Below are 22,474 nucleotides of genomic sequence, written 5' to 3' on the forward strand. Positions count from 1 at the left end.
ACTTAAGGCCCAGTCAACAAAAGGGAATCATGCCCGGTACTGGAAACTTAGCCAACTACCTGGGGATAAAGAAGTCATGTATCTTGGAGGAGAACTTTCAACTACCATTTAACTAACCCAGCATAACCTCTAACTATGTTCTAAATATTGGTCCTTATTCCCACAGGTTAAGTGTAGTTCTCATTCCGCATCAACAAACCTTTTCTTTGTCACAGAAGGAGACCATTACAGAGAAACACAGTCAATTGAAATGCAGCTGTGGAGCCGGTCCAAACTGATAACACAGCTCCTGCACCTGAAGCTCAGGGATCATTGCAGACAGTGAGGCAGAGAGCCAAAGGACAGGAATATTGCTAAAGCTGTGTCACAGCAAATGTCACAAGTTACACCACAAAGTCTTACCAACATGGCTACCTAAACAAGACATGAACAAGGACACCACCAACAGATATGCTAATATGATGGCGGCTGAGGGCACCCAAGGCCTCAACAGCAGACAAGTATGTTATCCAATACCAAATGATCACATGATCAGCCCTAAAAACATACATACAAGTAACATCATACAAACTGAACAAGTTGTATGTATATTTAGGGGGAAAATATATGCATGTATACACGTAACAACTTAAGAAAAACAGGCCACAAATTTTAAAGAGAACCAAGAGGATGTGTGTACAGTGTACACGAGAGGGTTTAGGAGAAAAGAGGAATGTAAGATGATTAAAAATCTCAAAAACAAGCTACACTTATTTATTTATTTTTTTTTAAGATTTATTTTATTTATGAGTACACTGTGTGCCATCACATCCCACCCCATATAAGTCATATAAGAATGTTTTGTTTTGCCGGGCGTGGTGGCACAGGCCTTTAATAACAGCACTCGGGAGGCAGAGGCAGGCGGATTTCTGAGTTCGAGGCCAGCCTGGTCTACAAAGTGAGTTCCAGGACAGCCAGGGCTACACAGAGAAACCCTGTCTCAAAAAACAAAAAAAAAGGTTTTTGTTTTGTTTTGTTTTGTTTGAGACAGGGTTTCTCTGTATAGCCTTGCTGTTCTGGGACTTGCTTTATAGACCAGGCTGGCCTCAAATTCAGAAATACTTGCTTCTGTCTCTCAAGTGCTGGGATTAAAGGTATGTACCGTCACTGCCAGAACTTCCTTTTCTCATTAACAGTAACCATCTGGATTTTCATATGGCATATATAGTTAGGAAATAGTTCAGTATAATTTGCTACAAAAGATCTACTAGTTAATACTAGGCATGGTGGCACACACTTTTAATCTCAGCACTCAGCGGGCAGAGGCAAGCAGACCTGTGAATTTGAGGCCAGTCTTGTCTACCTAGTTCTACATCAACCAAGGTTGCTTAGAGAAACCTTACCTCCAAAAATTAAAAAATAAAAGACCTCCTAGACAAAACAAAGACATACAATGGAGTTTTACCTTTAGAGGGGTAAAAGTCTCAATCCCATAAGGTTAATGAAAATCACATTTTAAAATAATTTCTAATATTTTCCACTACTACTGCTGTACAGTATTTTTGGCACATATCTGATAAATGGTTACATACCTAAACTAAGGCCCTGAAGAGTAAGTCAGTACAGAAGTTTCTTCAGATACACTCATGGGCAATTGTAGGAGTCCAAGGACCCTGTCAGTGTGTAAAACTACAAGGCAAGCTTCAGGCAGGTAAAAATTTGATTCCATGTCTGCTTGTGGGACTTGAGAATCCAGTAAAAAAAAATGCACAGCCCCCTCAAAGCCTATGAATTCTGAGAGCCCGCAGCTATGCTGGGTTTCTGGACTGTCTTCATACATGGCACCTGCCCAGGGACCTGGCGCTCAAGACATTGAGGACCCAAAGTGAAACCAGAACCCTGCAGCTGTCAGCTGGGTGATGAGGGTAAGCAACATCCATTCACTACATGAGGGTGGTGAGCCCATCCTGCTACCCTCTCTCACAATCCCTTTAGACACTCTCCTCACCCTGCCCCCTCTCTGGCCTCTCTAAACTAAAGCAGCATTTTCTATCTAACTCTCCTTAGGGCTGTGGGTTGGCTGAGAAAGTAAAGGTGATTGCTGCCAAGCCTGACAATAAGGGTTGAGTTTCTAGGATTCGTACAGAAGAAGAAAAACAACTCCTGCAAGTTGTCTTCTGAGCTCCAATGTGTGTGTGTGGTGGCCTACATATGTGCATACACATACATACATACATACATACATACATACATACATACATACAATACAATAGGGGCTAAAGAGATGGCTCATTGGTTAAGGGCACTAGCTGCTCTTCCAAAGAACCCAGGTTCAATTCCCAGCACCCACGTGTTAACTCACAACTGTCTGTAACTCCTCTTCCAGGTGATCCAACACTCCCACACAAACATACATGCAAACAAAACACCAATGCATGTATAAAAAATTTATATATTTAATTCTAAAATAGCCGTAAATTCTCCCTTCTATTCACTCCCTTTCAAGCACAGGAAAGGCCTGCCCTTTAAACACTCTAGGCTGACTCTTGTTTCAGAGGCTCTGCACTAGCTATTCCCTCTGCCTCAATCTCTTGGGTCTGTTCCCTCATCAGCTTCTACTCTTTACTCACATGTCACCTCAGTGACTCTCCTTCCAACCCTTTTCCTAAGGACATGCCATCCTCTGGTACAGAAAGAGACTCCTGACTTCATTACCACATCCCTTATAACTGTGACAGCACTGGACACCAACAAAGTATGCAATTAATACACACAGAATTGCTGCATAAATCACAAGCAAATGTGATTTAATAGTATTACATGACTTGCTAATAAATACAAACCTAAGACACAGAACTGTCTACCATGAACTACAGGTTTAACTGTTAACAGCTTTAAACTGATTGAAAGTGAAAGAGATATCAGTCAACTCAATTCATCTAGCTAGGCATTTTTAAGAACACTGAAACTAATACTATATATATGTGTGTGTGTGCGTGCGTGCATATATATATACATACATACGCATATATATAATACATGTATGTGTGTGTGTGTACATATATATATATATATATATATATATATATATATATATATATATATATATAAATAAAATAAAACAATCCTCTAGTGGACTTTCCTAAGACTCAAGAGGTCCAGCGTAGTCCACTCTTAAAAAAAAATGTCCAGGTGGGATGTCAAAGCTTTGGACAAGTAATAAGTTCAGTAAGAAAAACATATTTTTCCTAAATACACATTTTAATTTTGCTGACAGCTTTGAGACTCTATGAGGATGTGTCCTGCCAAATCTGTCAGTGGGCTTATCCAATGCTTCCTGGCTACTTACAGGTGTGTTCAATGGACAAGCTGGCCCTCCACTTCTTTTTCCATGCCCCATTCTGTTAAATGCTTGGCAAACAACAATGATTACTGACACAAGAGATTTTCCTGAGTTTTTATACTAAAAAAGTCCTGCTCAGGAGACTAACCTGGTAGCACTCACCTGCAATGCCAGCACTGGGGAGGCTAAGACAAAGGATCACCCGTGACATAAAGATGCCTTTGACTGGAGAGATGGCTCAGTGGTTAAGAGCACTGACTGCTCTTCCAGAGGTCCTGAAACACATGGTGGCTCACAACCATCTGTAATGGGATCTGACGCCCTCAAAAACTAAACGTTCAAGTTCCAGCAGTCCCACACCAGACATCTTTTAGACAAGAGAAAAAGCAGCACAAGACACGAAAGGGAAAGGAAAATGCTGCCTTGGGAGCCAGGTAAACACTGCAGAGGGCAGTGTTCTGGGGAAGCGACTGGTTCTGCCCCAGAACCAAGTGTTCCAATTAGAGGACATCTTGCTGGCATGCCTCTCACACAGAATGGTGTTCCGTGCTTCAGAGACCTCCCAGCACCTGCTAAGCCATGTCAGAAACAGTAGTACTAATAAGACCATTCACTGGGTACAGTTTTTTACAAGTATTAACTGCTTCTGATCTTCAGGAGAACACTAGAAGGTGGGTGGTAGTTCTATTGTATAGACAGGCAAACTGAGGCTCAAGCTGTATGGGCACTGAAAAGCAGAGCCATTTTCTAAACTCAGATTTTCTGACCTCATGCTCAGAGCTTACCTGGGGTGGCATGAGAGTGTCACAGGTGCTAGTCAACTAGGAACCATCACAGTCACAACTCATACTCTTATAGCAGCATTCAGGGTAAGGGATAAGCCACTGGAAACTATACAAAGGATAACCCTATGGAAATGTCAGAGTGGCCACGCATGTGCGTGCGCGCGCGCGCACACACACACACACACAGGTAGCAACTGCAGCACTTGGAGCCAGGTACCACTGTTTGTCTATTAAGAACATACATGAGTGAATGGGGGCACAATACATCATACTTTGTGAGAGCATTTACATACTTCTACAGGGCTTTCTTTATACACAATCCTGCTTCCATAATAGAGTCATCATAGTCTGCTTTTGGCTGCTGTGACAGTTTTGTGACTAGGAAAGGTAAGTCTAGCTGGCAAGTGTAAAGGTTAGAAAGCCAACAGCACAGGACCATCAAAGACAATCTACTGCTGTGTCTCCTGGCAGAAAGCAGGGCAAGCAGAGAAGAACATGAGAAGCATCCCCTCTGTAACAACCCACTCTCGAGCTAACTAACCCAGCCCAGCCCTTCTAGAGCTACAATTCATGTCCACTGTTCACACATGAGAAATAAATTTTGCTGGGGACCAAGCACATCAAACTACAGTAAATCAAGATATGCAATGCCAGCTTTAGATTCCTCTCCCCAGAATGAACATTAAAACCTCTCAGGCTTTGAATATAAAACAGGGGGAAGAGGTAGAAAGCAACAAAACACCAAAGGAAAAAAATCCAAATGCTTATTAGCTTTTCCATCTGAGTTTGGTTAACATAGAGGAGAAACCCCTACTAACCTAACTACCCTGGTAGCATAGGAATTCTAGAAACAGCAAATACTGCTCTAGGGGAAAAGGATAATGCTGGGCTGGCGAGATGCTCAGTGGGTAAAGGCATCTGCCAAACCTACAACCTAGGTTCTAGGAGAGTATTCTCCTCTCAGCTCCACAGGTGGGAGTCATAATGAGTCAGCATATGTACACATATACACACACAAATGAATGCAATAAAACTTCAGTATAGTTTTACTTTTGTGGGTCTGCTTGAGACACATTTTGAAACTAATTTATGTCAGTTGTTCCACATAGAACAGGCCCAAGGATTCCAAAACCCATCAACAGCAAGTAGTTTCCAGACTAACACTGGAAGCAGAAAGCTTGTTTAGTCTATTATGTATAAAACCCATGGTAATAGTCCAACGACCTTAATCAGAACTTCAATGAGGAAAGTCAAGTCAAAATTGTAAACTGCCAACAATCAGAAGCATTTCCCAGCCCAGTATGGTAGTGCATGCTAGCAATCTCAACACTTGGGAGGATGAGGCAAGAAGATGTAAGTAAGGATAGCCTGTGTTAGTGATATACCCTGTTATATCACCAACCAAATCAACAATAGAACACATGGTAGTACATATCTAAAATTCCAGCACTCAGGAGGTAGTCTGTCTCAAAACAAAAGCAAAAAACAACACACACACAAAAACAAAAAACAAACAAATAAACAACGTCCCAGTGATTCACTAAGCTCCTGTGTATCATAAAACTACCCTGACTAGGAAGCAAAGGCACTTCTTATCCTCCATTATTAAAGACAAAGCCACATGGCTCTAGCTGTCTTCTCGAATCCCAGGGTAAGATTTGAAGAGAACAGTAATACGGGTAACATAAGATTAAGGCTCACACAAACTGCTCTCACTTGGGCTCCTACACAAACTTACAAGTGCTGCATCATCTCAGGGTGGCCGTCCTAACAGTGAATGCCTAACACTGATCTGCACTTCCTGTGAGGAGACGGGAGATGTAACAACGTGCTTGCAAAATATCACACCTTTGTCAAGAAATAATCAAGCACGCTGTAGCTGAAAACAGTTCTTAAAAAAGACAAGGGTGGGCATGAGGGCTCATAGATTGCTTTGAGCTCCAGGCCAGCCTCAACTACACAGTAAGTCCAGGCCAGCCACAGTGAGAACCTGTCTTCAAGCTTACAAACAAAAACAATAAAAAACAAAGCAGTGCATTTGTGTGTGCTCTACTATATATTCATGCACAGTCTGGAAAGGCATATATCAGGTACATAGGCATCTTGGGGGTGGAAACAGAACAGGATGGGGAATGAAAGCACAAAGCTCTACATTTCTATTTGTTGTGGAGGTATAGATGAGGTCTCATGGACACTGGCCAAGTGTTCTATCACCCAGCTGCATGTCCAGCCTTTTTTATTTTATTTTGCAACAGGTAAATATACAGCCCAGATTACACTTACACCCACAATCCTTCTCTGACTCTTTACCATTAAGACTGTAGGGTGGTGCTACCACATCTAGCTAAGTTTTACATTTCACTGTCCAATATCTTTGAAAATTTACACATATTTTTAATGATTTCTTTATTTACCCAGGTCCAATGCACACACATGCAAGGAAAGCACTCCACCCCCCGAGCTACATTCCCAGCCTTTAGGTATAATTTAAAAAATAATTTTACTATGATGAACCATTTTATGAAATCATAGAAATGGTCAGAATTACAAATATACCCGAATAAAGAGAGTCAAGATAGAAAGAACCTATGGTGTATGTAACTCAGTGGTAAAGTATATGCCTGACATGGCACAGACTGGGGTTTAAGACCTAACACTGAAACAAAACAACACACACAAACTTGGATGATACAGAGAGGATTGTGATGTCTCCACAAGCATGATACACAATCTCCTAAACTGTCTCATATTCAAATAAAAAGAATGCCCCAATATTATACATTTGTAACAGCAAAAGTAGCAAACTATGGCTCCTGGATCAAATACAGTGAACTGAACACGCAGTCCCTTGGATGAAATGAGTTTGGTTTTTGAAGATTTATTTTAAATCATGTTTGCCGGTGTGTACACATGTGTGTATTGACATATGTGGTATGTGCACGTGTGTAGGTGCCCAGAGGACAGATCAAACCTCAGATTCTGGCATTACAGGTGGTTATAAGCTATCTTAGATGAGTGCTGGAAACCAAACTTGGACTCAGGTCCTCAGGAAGAACAGTATACACACTGAACCTCTGAGCCACTTCTCCAAACTCCATGGCTTCCTATTTTTCAGTAATTGGAGCTGGATGTGATAGCACAAGCCTTTAATCCCAAAACTCAGAAGGCAGAGGTACCCTGTGTGTTAAAGACAAGCCTGGCCGGTTGTGGCGGCACACGACGGTAGGATTTGCAGAAGGAGGCAGAGGCAGGAGGATCACGAGTTCGAGGCCAGCCTGGGCTACAGAGTGAGTTCTAGGACAACCAGGGCTACACAGAGAAACCCTGTCTCAACTCCCCCCACCCCCAAAGACAAGCCTGGTTTACATATGGAGTTCTATGTCAGCCATGACTACATATCTAAAAACAAACAAGAACCATAACTGCCCTTCCAGAGTACCCAGGTTTGATTCCCAGCACATGGCAGTGATAACCATCTATAATTCCCTAAAGACTGGATATACGTGCAAGCAAAATACATACACAAAATAAATGTTAAAAAAAAGCCTAATACAACAGAATCAAAATTTAAAAACACACACACACAAAACTCATGGTAGCCCAGTGGTACAGCATTTGTGGTGAAAGCATAAAGTTCTGGGTTCCATCCCTACCACTGAATAAAAAAGAATAGTAAAAAAGGATTTCCTCAGGGGCTGGACAGATGGCTCAGTGGTTAAGAGCTCTGACTGCTCTTCCAGAGGTCCTGAGTTCAATTCCCAGCAACCACATGGTGGCTCACAACCATCTGTAATGGGATCTGATGCCCTCTTCTGGTGTGTCTGAAGATAGCAACACTGTACTCACATAGATGAAATTGAAATAAATCTTTTTTTTTGTTGTTTTTTCGAGGAAATAAATAAATCTTAAAAAATATTATTTCCTCAATAAAGGAAGTCAGGGGGGCAAAAAAGCCATCTTTACTCTGAATAAAACTTGATTCTAATCTAGAGTCCTAAAGAAGAGTGTTTCATTTTTACTACACTACCCAAGAAATACACTGAGTAAGCTTCAAATGCATTTTGATGGAAAAAAGTTTTCGATTTAGAACTGGAAAACTAGCTTATTCTATAAACACATGGGACTTTCTTATAAACCAGTGATTCTATAGACTGAAAATTGAAAAATACGATTCATGATTATACTTAGAATTCTAAGCACTTCTGTTTGTGCAGTATTAGGGATTGTAGCTAGGACTTTATGTGTAGGCAAGGGCACTGTAGTGTATCTCCAGTCCTTCACTACCTACTTTTCATAGATTATTATTTGGATACTAGTTTCCAATTTGAGAAAATGAAGGGCAAACATCAAACACAATCAGTTTAACTTTTTCTTCGGTGTGTGCTGGGTTGTTCCTGAGATCTCACACCCTGAACACTGACTCTAGCACTGAGCTTTCTCATCCTTCTCGATAATCATTTAACTTACTTCAAATGAAAGCATCAGAACTTGGCAGGCACCAAACTTTTTACAAGAAGAGTATATCAACAGAAGGAGGACAAAGGCTATTACTGCCACAATTTGGAGAAACTGAGTATCCTCGGTGACATTTGCAGTCCATTTTCCTATGATGACAGTACTTTACCTCAATGTCCTGGAGACTGAATTCCTTCTGATCTGTGAAGTTTGCAGCCCCAGCACTGAGTTCCATGAGCATCTTGGCAATCTCGGGCTTTATGGCTGAGGTCAATCTGCTGGCTGCTTCCATTACATGTTCCTGCACATCTTTGAGCTGCATGGCGGCCTTTGAGTAGTGTGAGTTCCTGAACACGGTGCTGAAGAGATCTGTGAGGAACGTACTAGCACGGCAAAAGACATTGAGGGCATCCAGGTACTTAGAGATGCCCTGCTGGATGTCAGCAATGGGAGTAGAGTGGGGCATGGCATGGTGGCAGCTGCCTGCAGCGGTCAGACTGCCCAGCGGGGCAGAGGGGGCGGTGGATGCCAGGGGAGCGCTCAGTGCTCGGCCCAGCTCAGGCATCGGGTACTGCTGGTGCTGCTGCACCTTCTGCTTGGACCCGCCAAGCAGGAAGCGCCGCTTGTAGTCCATCTTATTGTCCTGGGCACTGCAGCAATACATACGGGTGGGGAACTGTCCCGGGGACCACTGGCAGGTCAGGGTTCTGAGTCCTTTTTTTTTTTCCAAAACTGTAGCTAGGTATAAAAATAGTGGAGTTCTGCAAATCTAAGTTTTAAAAAAGGCATTTCCATGAGGCAGGTGACCATGTGATCCAACATAAAGGTGAGAAAAATAACAGATTTATATAATTAATATTTTCAGTGTAGGCAGGAACTCTAACAAAAAAATAACAGTGTCCGAAATGCTCTGTAACTGTTCAGCATCCTACCCTCAATGAAGATATGCTTGCTGAGGAAAGTGTTTGCTTATAATTGCTTTGCAAGAATATTTTGATACTTACATTTACAATGGCAGAAAAATAACTTAACTTTTAAAATGTAATATAATGTATCTTCTATATACCAAAAAGGACCCCAGCTGGTCAACAGCATTTAGGCGGAAGGGGTTACTTCACAAGAAGTCCTGAAGGAAGAACACACCTCTGCAGAATTCTGACAGAGCCTGCCTGTCAAATCCATTTACCTGGAAAGCTGCTTCTCAGTGCTAAAAACTTCCAAATCTCCTGTAAAGGTTTCTGGGAACAAGTTTTCTTTAAACATGGCATTTGTTATTGTGTGTCTTCTCCTTTCTTTTGTTTGCTGAGGTAGCGGTTTCCTTGTAACATTAATAAAAAGTGCTTCCAGACTGGGTTGGCCTGCAGTTGTAAAGTCTGAAGCAAGAAAGCACAGATGTATTCATAAGGCCTCTAAGTCATTTCCTGTAAGAAAGAAAGAAAGAAAAGATGAAGTCAAGGAGGCTGTAGGACAAAGAGCAATTCTGAACACTTCTAAAATGCTGTATCCTCCACTTTGGTGAGCTTTACATCAAGACACCATAATAAGCTTCATGAAAGCAGAACGCCGTGAAACCCAGCTACGAGAGGAGGAATGTTAGAAAACTCCTTGGGGGCCAGGCAGTGGTGGTACACATCTTTAATCCCAGCACTTGGGAGGCAGAGGCAGAGGGATCTCTCAGTTCAAGTCCAGCCTGAGCTACAAAGTGAGTTCCAGGACAGCCAGGGTTACAAAGAGAAACTGTGTCTTAGGAGAAAAGGAGGAGGAGGAGAAAAAGGAGCAGAAGGAGGAAGAGAAAAGAAAGAGGGGAGGGGAGGGGAGGGGAGGGGAGGGGAGGGGAGGGGAGGGGAGGGGAGGGGAGGGGAGGGGAGGGGAGGGGAGAGGAAAGACAAGCAAACAAACAAAGGCAAGCAAGCTAACCTGTTCATTTCTTGGGTTGGAGGCTAAAGATGTGACTCAACATGCATGAAGCCCTGGGTTCAACAGCAACTGCACACCTCTAATCATAACATTCAGGAGGTGGAAGCAGGAAAATAAAAAGTTTTAGGTCATACTGTTAACCTATTGTGTTCCAGGCCAATCTGGATTATAGGGGAGATCTATCTATCTTCTCTGTCTCCTCTCTCCTCTCTCTCCTCTCTCTCTTCTCTCTCTCTCTCTCTCTCTCTCTCTCTCTCCTTCAGACCAACTAACTAACCTAAAACTAGTTAAGTGGCAACACTTTGAACAGGGCCTGTTCAACATTTGGCATTCCTTTGTTTCCTCTTCAAAGGGCTCACAAACCTACAAGAGGATTGATGAGTTCAGTGCTCCCTGGCATCCATAGGAGACTGGGTTCAGGGCCTGGAGGTCCCCAAATCTGAGGGTTCTGAAGATGCATATATAAAATGGGATAGTATTTTGCACTCCACTTGTGTACACCTCCTCCCTGTACAACTTAAATGAGCTCTATAAAACACAAGCAAAGTGCTGCACACCTGTAATCCCAGGTCTTAGGAGGCTGTTTCAGAGGATTGCCTTCAGTTTTGAGACCAGTCTAGATTAAAGAGCCAAGTATCAGATCAGATCAGAGTTATATGATCAAAGTGGAGAATCACCTCTACATGACTTGGAGTATCTAGGGCAATGTAAGCACGATGTGATCAGCTGTTACTCTGTTTAATGGTAATAACAACAAAAAAAATCTGTATGTATCTTGTACAAATACAATTCTAAAATTCCACATTTACTTATTTATATGGAATTTGAAAGATAACCTGTAGAAGTCTGTTCTCTCCTTCTATTATGTTGATTCCTAATCAGGCAAGCACTCTTACCCACTGTACAAAGGACACCATACCAGGCAGAATTAATTCATCTAAAAAGAAGATTTATATATTTTATTTATGTGTATGGGTGTTTTGTCTGCACATATGTCTGGGCATTATGAGTGTGCCTGATGTCTGCAAAGGCCAGAAGAGGGCATCAGACCCCCTGGAACTGGAATTACCAACAGCTATGAGCTGCCACAGAAGTGCTAAGAATCAAACTCAGATCCTCTGGAAGAGCAGCTAGTGTTCTTAACTGTTGAGTCATCTCTCCAGCCCAGAAACTACTTTTAAGAAAACTAAATACAGAGGAAGAGGAAAGGATATGCTGACAAAAAAATATGGAAAATTTTTAATTTATTTTTAAAGCAACAACAACAAAAGTAAGAAAAAAGGAAAAAAGAAAAGAAATACAGCACCCTGGAGGCCAAGGCAGGAGGAATTCCATGAGTCAGAGACCAGCCCAGGTTAAGTGTCAGAGCAGCTTGGGCTAAAAGACAGCCCTATCTCAACAATCAAAAATAAACAGATACAAATTCTGGTCCTGAGACATATGAAGTGGTTTATGCCTGTAATCCCAGCACTTGGGAAGCTGGGGCAGAAAGAATGCAGAGTTTTGAGGTTAGCCTATGTATAGGTACATTCTGAGTGTCAATCCAGCTTGAACCTTAGACAGGGCAAGACTCTGGAGTTGAAAAAACAGGTACACTAACACAAGAAAGCTATTATATGGTTCTCTGAGAGCTCTATGGGACACTATCAAGCACACAAGTGTGACTATAACAAGGAATATTTGAAGGACTTATGACTAAGAAGTCCACAAATGATGAAAATGAAACTATACATCCAAGAGGGTAAACACATCCTAGAGAGATAGACTAAGAGAGCCATATTAGGATACATTAGGATCAAAGGATCTTAAGGCAACTCCAAGCTGTGAAGAAGTGAGTCCGCACAGAGGTGGCTCTCACTCCTCATGGTCATTAGATAATATCACCAGTCACTGAACCCTGAGCCCCTGTTCCTACACTAAGAAGTAGGGCTTCTTAGAGCATTAAGTCAAAACACTTTCAGGAAAAAAGAAACCAATATGTGATCTTGTTTTATAATTCAGTTTAAAGACACCTTCCTTGGGCTGGGGTATAATTCAGTGGTAGACTATGTGTTCATCACACCCAAGGCCTTGAAGTCAATCACTAGCACTAAAAACAACTCCCTCAAACTCTTATTAATATACAGCTGATTTATGTGATATGCAGTAATCCTACTCAAGAAGACTTTATGACTAATTAGTTACCTGCCAGTGTTTGCCTTTAAATGGCATTATATTGGAAATTAGTTTCAGCATATAAATTTTGTGTGAAAACTAATATTGATCTCATGACTTTTGTATTCTTGCTTTTGGACAGTTCCGATCTCCTGCTTATAGCCTGAAGACAATGCCAACCTGGACTATTGAGCAAGAGCCCCTACCTCAACTCTTGCCTAACAGGCCCAAGGCCTTAGGTTTAATCCCCAGAACTGGAAAAAAAAAAAAAACTCCATAAACTTCACTTTATAAATACTATGTTTCTAAATTAGCGGACATATTTAAAAACCATAATGAATTCTGAGCCTGTGGGTGATAAGATGTGTGAATATTATGCTAAATGTAATCAGGTTTCATGACTAACACAGTGGGGCGTAGATACATAAGCATGAAGCCATACATAGAAAAAAAAGTAAAAGATGTTCATTTTAAAAAAATAAATGTACACATTTGCACACGAACACCAGCTGTGGGTATATTACTTGAATAATTTTTAAATGTTTTAAAGATTTGTTTATTTTTATTTTGTGTATGAGTGTTTTGCCTCATGTGTGGGTGTGCATTGTGTACCTGATGCATATGGAGACCACAGGAGGGTCCCAGATCTCCTGGAGTTGCAGGTAATTGTAAGCCACCATGTGGGTGCTGGGAATTGAACCCATGTTCTCAGCCAGTGCTCTTAACTACTTAACTACTGAGCCACCTCTCCAGCTCCTATCCTTTCTTTTCTTTTTTTTTCTTTTTCTGTTTTTCAAGACAGCATTTCTCTGTGTAGCCCTGGCTGCCCTGGAACTGACTACGTAGACCAGGTTGGCCTCAAACCAGGAGATCCACCTGCCTCTGGGATTAAAGATATACAACACCAATACCTGGCTCTTTTCTTTTCTCTTCTTTTCTTTCTTTTTTTTTTTTTAAGAAAATTCTCCCTTGCTGTCTGTCTTTCAAATGCATTTGATCCACATTTATCTTCCTAAGGACTAAACTATTAAAAAATATTTTTCAGCCAGGCATGGTGGCGCACGCCTTTAATCCCAGCACTTGGGAAGCAGAGGCAGGCGGATTTCTGAGTTTGAGGCCAGCCTGGTGTACAAAGTGAGTTCCAGGACAGCCAGGGCTATACAGAGAAACCCTGTCTCGAAAAAAACAAAAACAAAAACAAAACAAAACAAAAAAATATTTCTCTTTCATATCCTCTTTATAAAACCGTCACCAGTAAAACATTCAAAATATAGGAAGCTGCACACAGTATGGACATAAATACTCACTGTGAAAGGCTGTACAAGTTAGTGCAGGCATCCAGCAATGTCTTCATAAATTCTTTTTTTTTAAAAGATTTCTTTATTTATTATATGTAAGTACACTGTAGCTGTCTTCAGACACACCAGAAGAGGGAGTCAGATCTCATTAGGGATGGTTGTAAGCTACCATGTGGTTGCTGGGATTTGAACTCAGGACCTAAGAGCAGTTGGGTGCTCATACCTGCTGAGCCATCTCACCAGCCCTGTCTTCATAAATTCTAATGCTACTTACAATTCTTTTTTTTTTTTTTTTTTTTTTTTTGGGTTTCCGAGACAGGGTTTCTCTGTGTAGCCCTGGCTGTCCTGGAACTCACTCTGTAGACCAGGCTGGCCTCGAACTCAGAAATCCGCCTGCCTCTGCCTCCCGAGTGCTGGGATTAAAGGCGTGCGCCACCACGCCCGGCCTTACTTACAATTCTTAAGCATATCAGAAAAATTACACTTCAGTAGGTTAAATGGCACCTTTTCAACATGACATAACTTGCAAAGGTTCTCAATAGATTTAAATACAGACCAATTACATCCATTCCTTCAAACTACCCAACAAGTTCTATTTCAAACAACAGAAAACATTCTTGAAACTAGATGGAAACCAGTGTAAAAGCAACCTTGGGCCCCCAGGAAGAAAATTCAAAGTGCTAGGAAAGTGGTGGGAAGCACACTTCCCTCTAGGGAAGTCACTAAGAGAGTGGCCTTGCAGGTCTGACTGGCTGGGTGAGGTCCTGGTTCTGCACTGACCAGTAATGTGACCTTGAGTAAGTTCTTTATCCTCTCTGCAGAGGTGTCATCATCTATAAGCAGAGATAATAAGAGTAACTACTGTTACTGAGTTAAATGAGCCCATACATATAAAAAAAAGAATAATGTCACATAAGACAAGAGAATGCAGGCCTCATTATCTTTGCTTGTCTGGAAAAACACTACTGATAAACAACAAAGGTTTTGTTGAGTTACCTAATGCCTAAACCAAACAGAAACCTACCTACCTCCCTAGGAAGGGAGGAAACACATACTTCATGAACCCTAGTGTTTACTTCAATGCATTAAGCAAAGAGAAATGAACTCCTGAATGAATTCATTAGAGTTCCTGTTTGACTAAAATGTGATTGCTATGATTTGTAAATATAGTGTGTTTGTGTGTGCATGTGTGCATGCTGCTAGGGATCAAATCTAGGACCTCACCATGGTAGGGAAATGCTCCTTAGCCTCAGCCAGAAAACAATTATCAGTTCATTTCATTCGTTCAGGCAACAGAGAACACAGAGCAGCAAACAGTTCTGCTGTCAGCAATGAACAGGCACAAGGAGATTCACTCTAGGACCACAACAGCTTACTTGGCATTCTCTCCAACCCAGGTAGCCTAATGGTAAAGCTCTTCACGAGAGAATCACAGCCTAACAGGAAGGTTTGAGCCATGGTCTATTTAAATGTGAGCTACTGCTGAGGAGACAGAGAGCTCAGGAAATGTTGTATTCTGAGATACAACACAGCAGAGCTGACCACTTCCTAGATCCCACAGAGCCAAAGGGGCACAATGAGGTAAGCAATGCTTCCTGGAGGAGCTGGGTAAGTGCCCAGCTCTAAATGGACAGCTACAGAGATCAGGAGTGGGAAACAATCTAATCAGTTTCATCTCTTCCATACTTCCCATCTGATCACCAAGTTAGCCAGCCCTCACAAAGGAGACAGGATTGCCAGAAAGAGGAACCTCTTACCAATTACCTATCTACAGGTTTGGTTGTTTGGTTAGTTGTTTTAGGGGATGGCATCAAGGGCTAAGCTTATGATAGAACTAAGCAAATGTTCTACCACTGAGCTACACTTCAGTCCAACAAACCAGTTCATTTTTTAAAAATTACATTTATTACATTTCTTTTTGTGTGTGTGTGACACACATACCACAGTGCATGTGTGGACCTCAGTTGAGTTGGAGGAGTTGTTTCTCTTCTTCCACCATGTAGTGGAAGACTCTTTTGCCTGCTAAGTCATTTTGCCAGCCCTCCATTAATAGTCACTTGCTAATAAAGACAAACTGGAATGTCTTCAAAGGACACTAAACTAGGTGTGGCATATGCACTCAGGAGCGCAGAGACCAGAGGGTCTCTGTGAATTCAAGGCCAGACTGGGCTTCATAGTGAGACTCTGTTAAAAAAAAAAAAAAAAAAAAAAAAAAAAAAGACGAAGATGAAAAGAAGATCAGTTCTCCTAAAATAAACTTTACTTTACAGACAAGGTCTTATTATGTACCCCAGGCTGACTTTGAACTCAACAGCTGAGGATTATCTTAAACTTCTGATCCTCCAGCATCCACCTCTTGAGTACTGATTTCAGAGGCTGCATTATAACCCTATGACACTAGGCCTAGTTTTATGTGGTCTTGAGGCTTGAACCCAGAACTTCAAGCATGATAGGCAAACACTCCTCCCCAGCCAAGAAGTAGTCATTTTAGATCCTACAAAAAGACCTGTAAAAGCCAGGCTTGTGCTCTTGTAAAGTCTAGAACTTAGGTGGCTGAGGCAGAGGATCCTGAGTACAAGTAAGGCCTCAGCTACATATAGTGAGTTTGGGGCTAGTGTGAGCTACACAGAAAGACACTGACTCAAATGATATAGAAATAAGTAAATACATAAATGAAAAAAGCAAGAGAAGAGGGAAAACACCTGAACATTTTCTAAATGGTATCCTATGTGACACTTGAGAACCAGGAAATAAGAACTATGATTACATGATGAAAGACAGGAAGAACTGAAACAGAAGTAAGGTACAAACACATACACATTGTGTTCAGTGTGGTGTCAGTGCTGTATGTATGTCCTGCTCCATCACTCACTGTCATATTCCTCTGGTACAAGGTCTCACTAAACCTGGAGCTAGGCTGGCAGCCAACAAGCCTCAAATCTTCCTGTGTCTGCCTTCCAAGTCTGGGGTTATGGGCACACGTGCATCCACACTCGGCTTCTTACATATATTCTGGGATTTGAACTCAGGTCCCTATGCTTGCACAGGAAGTGATCCTGCCCACTGAGCCATCTCTCTATATGTAATATACATACATTCTTAAAAAATGTTGAGACTTAAAAAAAAAAAGAAATCCAAAACCAATGAAAATACTTTGTGTAAGGTACACAGAAAAGCAAAGGCAAGAATACAAGCCACATTTCTTTCAACATATGATGTGTTTTAGTCTTACCTATACAGAAAGATGTAACTCTTCACTGAACCTGGAGCTCACTGACTCAGCCAGACTAGCAAGCCCTTGAGGTCTCCTGTCTCTGTCCCCCAGCAATCAGATTCCAGATGCATAGTGCCTTGCCTGGGTTTTATGTGGGTGCTGGAGATCCAAATTCAAGTCCTCACATTTATACAGCAAGTACTTTATCCACTAAGCTATCTCCCCAGCTCTATAATTTACAAATATTCAATGTTTTAATTCCTAAAATATAAGAGACAAATGGCTCAATTATGCCATGTTTTCTTTGTTTTGTTTCTTTTTTCCCCCAAGACAGGGTCTCACTGTAAGTGACTTAAGGCTGACTTCATATTTATAGTGACCCTCCTGCCGAAGCCTCCTAAATGCTGTGATTAAAAGAATGTGCCACCATGCCAACTGTTTGTTGTTTGTTTTTGAGACAGGTTCTCAACTATATAGACCAGACTGACCTAGAACTCACTATGTAGCCCAGGCTGGTCTCAAACTCATGGTCCTAATCCTCCCAAGTGCTAGGATTGTGATGTGTGAACTACCACAAACAGCTTTAGCTTTAGTTACCTCATGTTTGACCTTTCTAGTGTTACATATTGATAATATAAAATTAAATAAAAATCCTTCCATCCACTTGAATTGAAAATGTAAGTTTTAAACTACGCATGATGGCACTTGCTTTTAATTGAAGCACTCAAGAGGCAGAAGCAGGTGGATCTCTGAGTTCAAGGCCAGCTTGGTCTATGAATCGAAGTAGACTTGTCTTGAAAAACCAAAAAGGAAAAAGGAAAAAAGAGGGAGGGGGTGGAATCATTCCGATTGATCTTCTCCTTTGCCAAAAATATTTCCTAGCTCTCCTTAAAAGAAAGAATTCCCAATCCAGTTGCAATGTATACTCCTAATACCATTTCCCACCAAAATGAGTCAGAGCTTATAAGAATGGCTGATTCTAGGGTCAGGGATGGCTCAGTTGACAGAAGTATTTGTCTTGCAAGTATGAGGAACTGAGTTCATTTCATAGAGGCCGTGTAAAAGTCCTGGGCATAGTACCTCAAGCATGTAGTTAGTTAGGGCTTGCTGGTCCACCAATTGTAGACTAACTGGTGAGCTCCAGCCCAAAGGCACGCACATCCACCAACATTCACAAAGGCACACTCACTCTGGCTCTCTCACTCTGGCTCTCCCTCTCAGGGGAAAAAAAGAGAGAGAGAGAGAGAGAGAGAGAGATGCCTACAACTCAACAACAAAATTCAGTATTCCAATGAGAAAAGCACTCACGCCGGGCGTGTTGGTGCACGCCTTTAATCCCAGCACTTGGGAGGCAGAGGCAGGCGGATTTCTGAGTTCAAGGCCAGCCTGGTCTACAAATAAGATTTCCAGGTCAGCCAGGGCTATACAGAGAAACCTAGTCTTGAAAAAAAAAAAAGAGAGAGAGAGAGAGAGAAAAGCGCTCACATATCCTTATTGACATAGAGCAGTCAGTTATACATATTTATCCCACTCAATGTGACACTTCAATGTACACATACAATGTGTACCTGATTAATCTAATTCTTCCCTCCATATTCCTCTTCCAAATATTCAGGGTACAACAACTCAGTGAGTAAAGGCACTGACTGCTGTGCAAGCCTGATGACCTGAGTTTGATCCCTGGATCCCACAGCGGAAGAGGACTCCCAAAGATTGTTCCCTAACCTCCAGACAAGCTGCGGCATTTGTGTGCACACACACTCACCATACATACATACATACATACATATACACACACATACATACATATACACACATACACACACACAATATTTTTCTTTTTTTTTTGTTTTGTTTTCTGAGTTTTGGCTGTCCTGGACTTTGTATACCAGACTAGTCTTGAACTTACAGAGATCCACCTGCCTCTGTTTCCCAAGTGCTGTCCAACAATAAAATTTTTAAAGTTTATAAATAACAAATCTAGCCAGTATGTATAAAATAGTAAGAAAACCAGCATTTTGCAACTGTAATGAAACAATGGTTCTAGCCATCTACATGACAAAGTAATAATTTGAGGAGGAAGTTTATGATGGACTCAAGCCTGATTATATCTGAACCCAGTAATTAATTCTAGCATCATAAAAAAAAATGGGAAGGACTGGACAGATAGTTCATCCTTTAAGAGCACTGGCTGTTCTTTCAGAGGACCTGGGTTTGGTTCCCAGCAACCACACGGCAGATTACAACTACCCACAACTCCAGTTTCAGGGGATTGGACACCCTCTTCTGGCCTCTGCAGCCACCAGGCATGCATGTAGTACAAAAACATACATGTAGGGAAAACATTCATATATTAAAAAAAGATCTAAAAATATTTTAAGTGGAAAGCACTTAAAATACATATAAAGTGTTTCTATCAAAACCTAATTAAACCTATCTATATAGTAAAGATGCATGAAAGAAAAACTGCAAACTACATCTTTTCTGTGGCCTTTTCAACTAACTTTCTTTCCTTCCTTTCTTCCTTTCTTTTTTTTTCCGAGATAGGGTTTCTCTATGTAGCCCTGGCTGTTCTAGAACTCACGCCATAGACCAGGCTGGCCTTGAACTCAAGAGATCTACCTGTCTCTGCCTCCCAGGTGCCAAGGTTAAAGGTGAGAGCCAACACTGCCTGGCTCAACCTTATTTTTCATTAACAACCACTAAACTTATAGCTTGGCTAAGTTATTCTAATAGTCTCAGAACAATTATACCATCTCTGTCCTTAGTTTCATTTTTTTATTCTTTTCTATCAACTTTTTAAAAAAATCTCTTTTCTGTATGTAATTTTCTTAGAATTGACATATACCATACAGTAAAATCAAACTCCACACATGACCCATTCACTGATGGCCACTCTCCAGCCTCATTAACCTGTACCTTCATTCAGCACTCTCTAGCCATGTGCCTAGTTCTTTCAGAGCACCTAGTGCTTTGTACAGTTGGAGCCTCTTCTAGGAAGCTGTTACCCCTCCTAGCCTCCTATTCTCATCCCCTTCCCCTACCCTAGTAATTCCTGAAATGAGTGTCACTCCTTCTCCTGTCAACTGTAGAAACAAGGGTCACCTTGACCACAGTGAGATCTTTTCTTACTGACACCTTCCAATTATCTGGCCATCTCACTTGCTTCATACACCTCAGCAGCTGGCACAGAAGGACAGCATGCTTTGTGACCGCCAGGTCCACACAGTCAACAAGTTTGCTGGCAGACTATCTGGAAACCTGACATCAGTTAGTTACTGATTATTTGGACTGTGTTAGTTTTGTAAATGCAAGAAACCGATTCTTATGTCAAGTTACCTCTACCTGAAACGTGCCAGATCTGAAGACTTGCCATAGGATGTGTACATGTGACTTTAAGATGGGTGATGCACTCTGGGGATGCAACTCAGTGGAAACACTTGCCTGGTTGTCCAAGGCCCTAGGATCTGTCAGCAGCAGCAGTAGCAGCAGCAGCAGCAGCAGCAGCAGCAGCAGCAGCAGCAGCAGCAGCCGCCGCCGCCACTAATGTGGAGAAGGCAGATACTATGGTTTCCATTTCCAAAGTCAAGATTTCAGGATCATTAGGAACCCCCACAGACAAGCTCTGGCTTAATATGGCTAGAAAACTCTGGTGTTTCTCTGAGAGGCCTGTTCTCTACCATACAAATCTGTTTATGGAATCTTTTTATAAACAAACATGTATGCACACGTATACTTTCCTCCCTTGTTTCTGTAGTCAGATATATATATATTCCCGTTTCTTTACAGTTCCCAAAGTGATGCTCAAACATAAATGAACTCTCCAGAATTGTGCATAAAGCATATATTAAAGGATGCTTAGAATCATTCACTATGAGGAAAACACAAATCAAAACCACAAGACACCACTTCATAACCACTAGCCTGGCAATAATGAATAGCAAATGTTGTGAAGGACATAAAGAGACTGCAATCTTCATATATTGCTCACAGGTAAGGAAAATGGTGCAGATACTTTAGAAAACCAGCGGACACTTCCCTAAATTGTTAAATATAGAACTGCCACATGGCCAAGCCACTTTACTCCTATGAACATACCAAGAAAAATGAAAAGCATGATTACACCAAGAACAGCATATACATGTTCCAAGTATTAGTTCTAACAACCAAAAACTGCAATGTGAACCATCTTATCAACTTGACAAATGGCATAATCAAACAGTAGAAAATTATTTAGCCTAAAAAAAAAAAATGGAAAGGGAACAGAAGAGATGGCTTAGTAGTTAATGCTCACTGCACTTGCAAACGACCCAAGTTTGATTCCTAGCACCCACACAGTGGCTCACAAACGTTGGCAACTCCAGACCTGATATGTGACACCCTCTCCTGACCTCTTTGGGCACAGGTATGCACATAATACATGCAGGCAAAACATCATCAACAAAAAAAATCTTTTTAAAAAGACAGATGCTTTTTAATCCCAGTACTCAGGAGACGGAGGTGTACAGATCCCTTAGAGTTCAAAACCAGTTAGGTCTACATAGTGAGTTCCAGGATAGCCAGGGCTATGTACATAGACCCTGACTCAAAGAAAAACAAACAAACAAACAAAAAAAATAAAATAAAACAAAAACAAAACAGATACAACAAAGAATGACAGTAATAGCAGAGCTGGGGAGGAAGAGACAGGAGGATCCTTGGGATTTTCTGGCCAAATACTCTGGCTGAATCAGTAGGCTCCAGGTTCAAGTGAAAGATTCTGTCTTAAAAATATGGATAAGTAGTTGAGAAAGATACCCAACATTAGACACACACACACACACACACATATGCACGCATGCATGAACACTCGCACAAAGTTTGTGATCACAAACTGCCCACCATAGGCAATTTACTGAACAATTGGTGGGTGTCTTAGTCAGGGTTTCTATTCCTGTACAAACATCATGACCAAGAAACAAGTTGGGGAGGAAAGGGTTTATTCAGCTTACATTTCCACATTGCTGTTCATCACTGAAAGAAGTCAGGACTGGAACTCAGGCAGGTCAGGAAACAGGAGCAGATGCAGAGGCCATGGAGGGATGTTCCTTACTGGCTTGCTTCCCCTGGCTTGCTCAGCCTGCTCTCTTATAGAACCAAGACTACCAGCCCAGAGATGGTCCCACCCACAAGGGCCTTTCCCCCTTGATCACTAATTGAGAAAACGCCTTACAGTTGGATCTCATGGAGGTATCTTCCCAACTGAAGCTCCTTTCTCTGTGATAACTCCAGCCTGTGTCAAGTTGACACCCAAAACCAGCCAGTACAGTGGGTAAGTATGTAATGCTCA

The 22,474-nt window shown here is 41.5% G+C and overlaps 1 protein-coding gene across 11 annotated transcripts in view; it reads right to left on the minus strand.

Moving 5' to 3' along the window:
* The window catches only part of Garre1 (granule associated Rac and RHOG effector 1), a 76,848-nt gene that overhangs the window by 39,264 nt on the left and 15,110 nt on the right, over positions 1 to 22,474 (minus strand). For all 11 annotated transcript variants that reach the window (XM_006539896.3, XM_030242461.1, XM_006539895.2 and 8 more), the window contains one exon: positions 8,732 to 9,983. In XM_006539896.3, coding sequence (XP_006539959.1) covers positions 8,732 to 9,226 — 495 coding nt within the window. In that variant the 5' untranslated portion in view covers positions 9,227 to 9,983. The remainder of the gene's footprint in view (positions 1 to 8,731; positions 9,984 to 22,474) is intronic.

This window comes from Mus musculus, chromosome 7, assembly GCF_000001635.26.
Source record: "Mus musculus strain C57BL/6J chromosome 7, GRCm38.p6 C57BL/6J".
Taxonomy (NCBI): domain Eukaryota; kingdom Metazoa; phylum Chordata; class Mammalia; order Rodentia; family Muridae; genus Mus; species Mus musculus.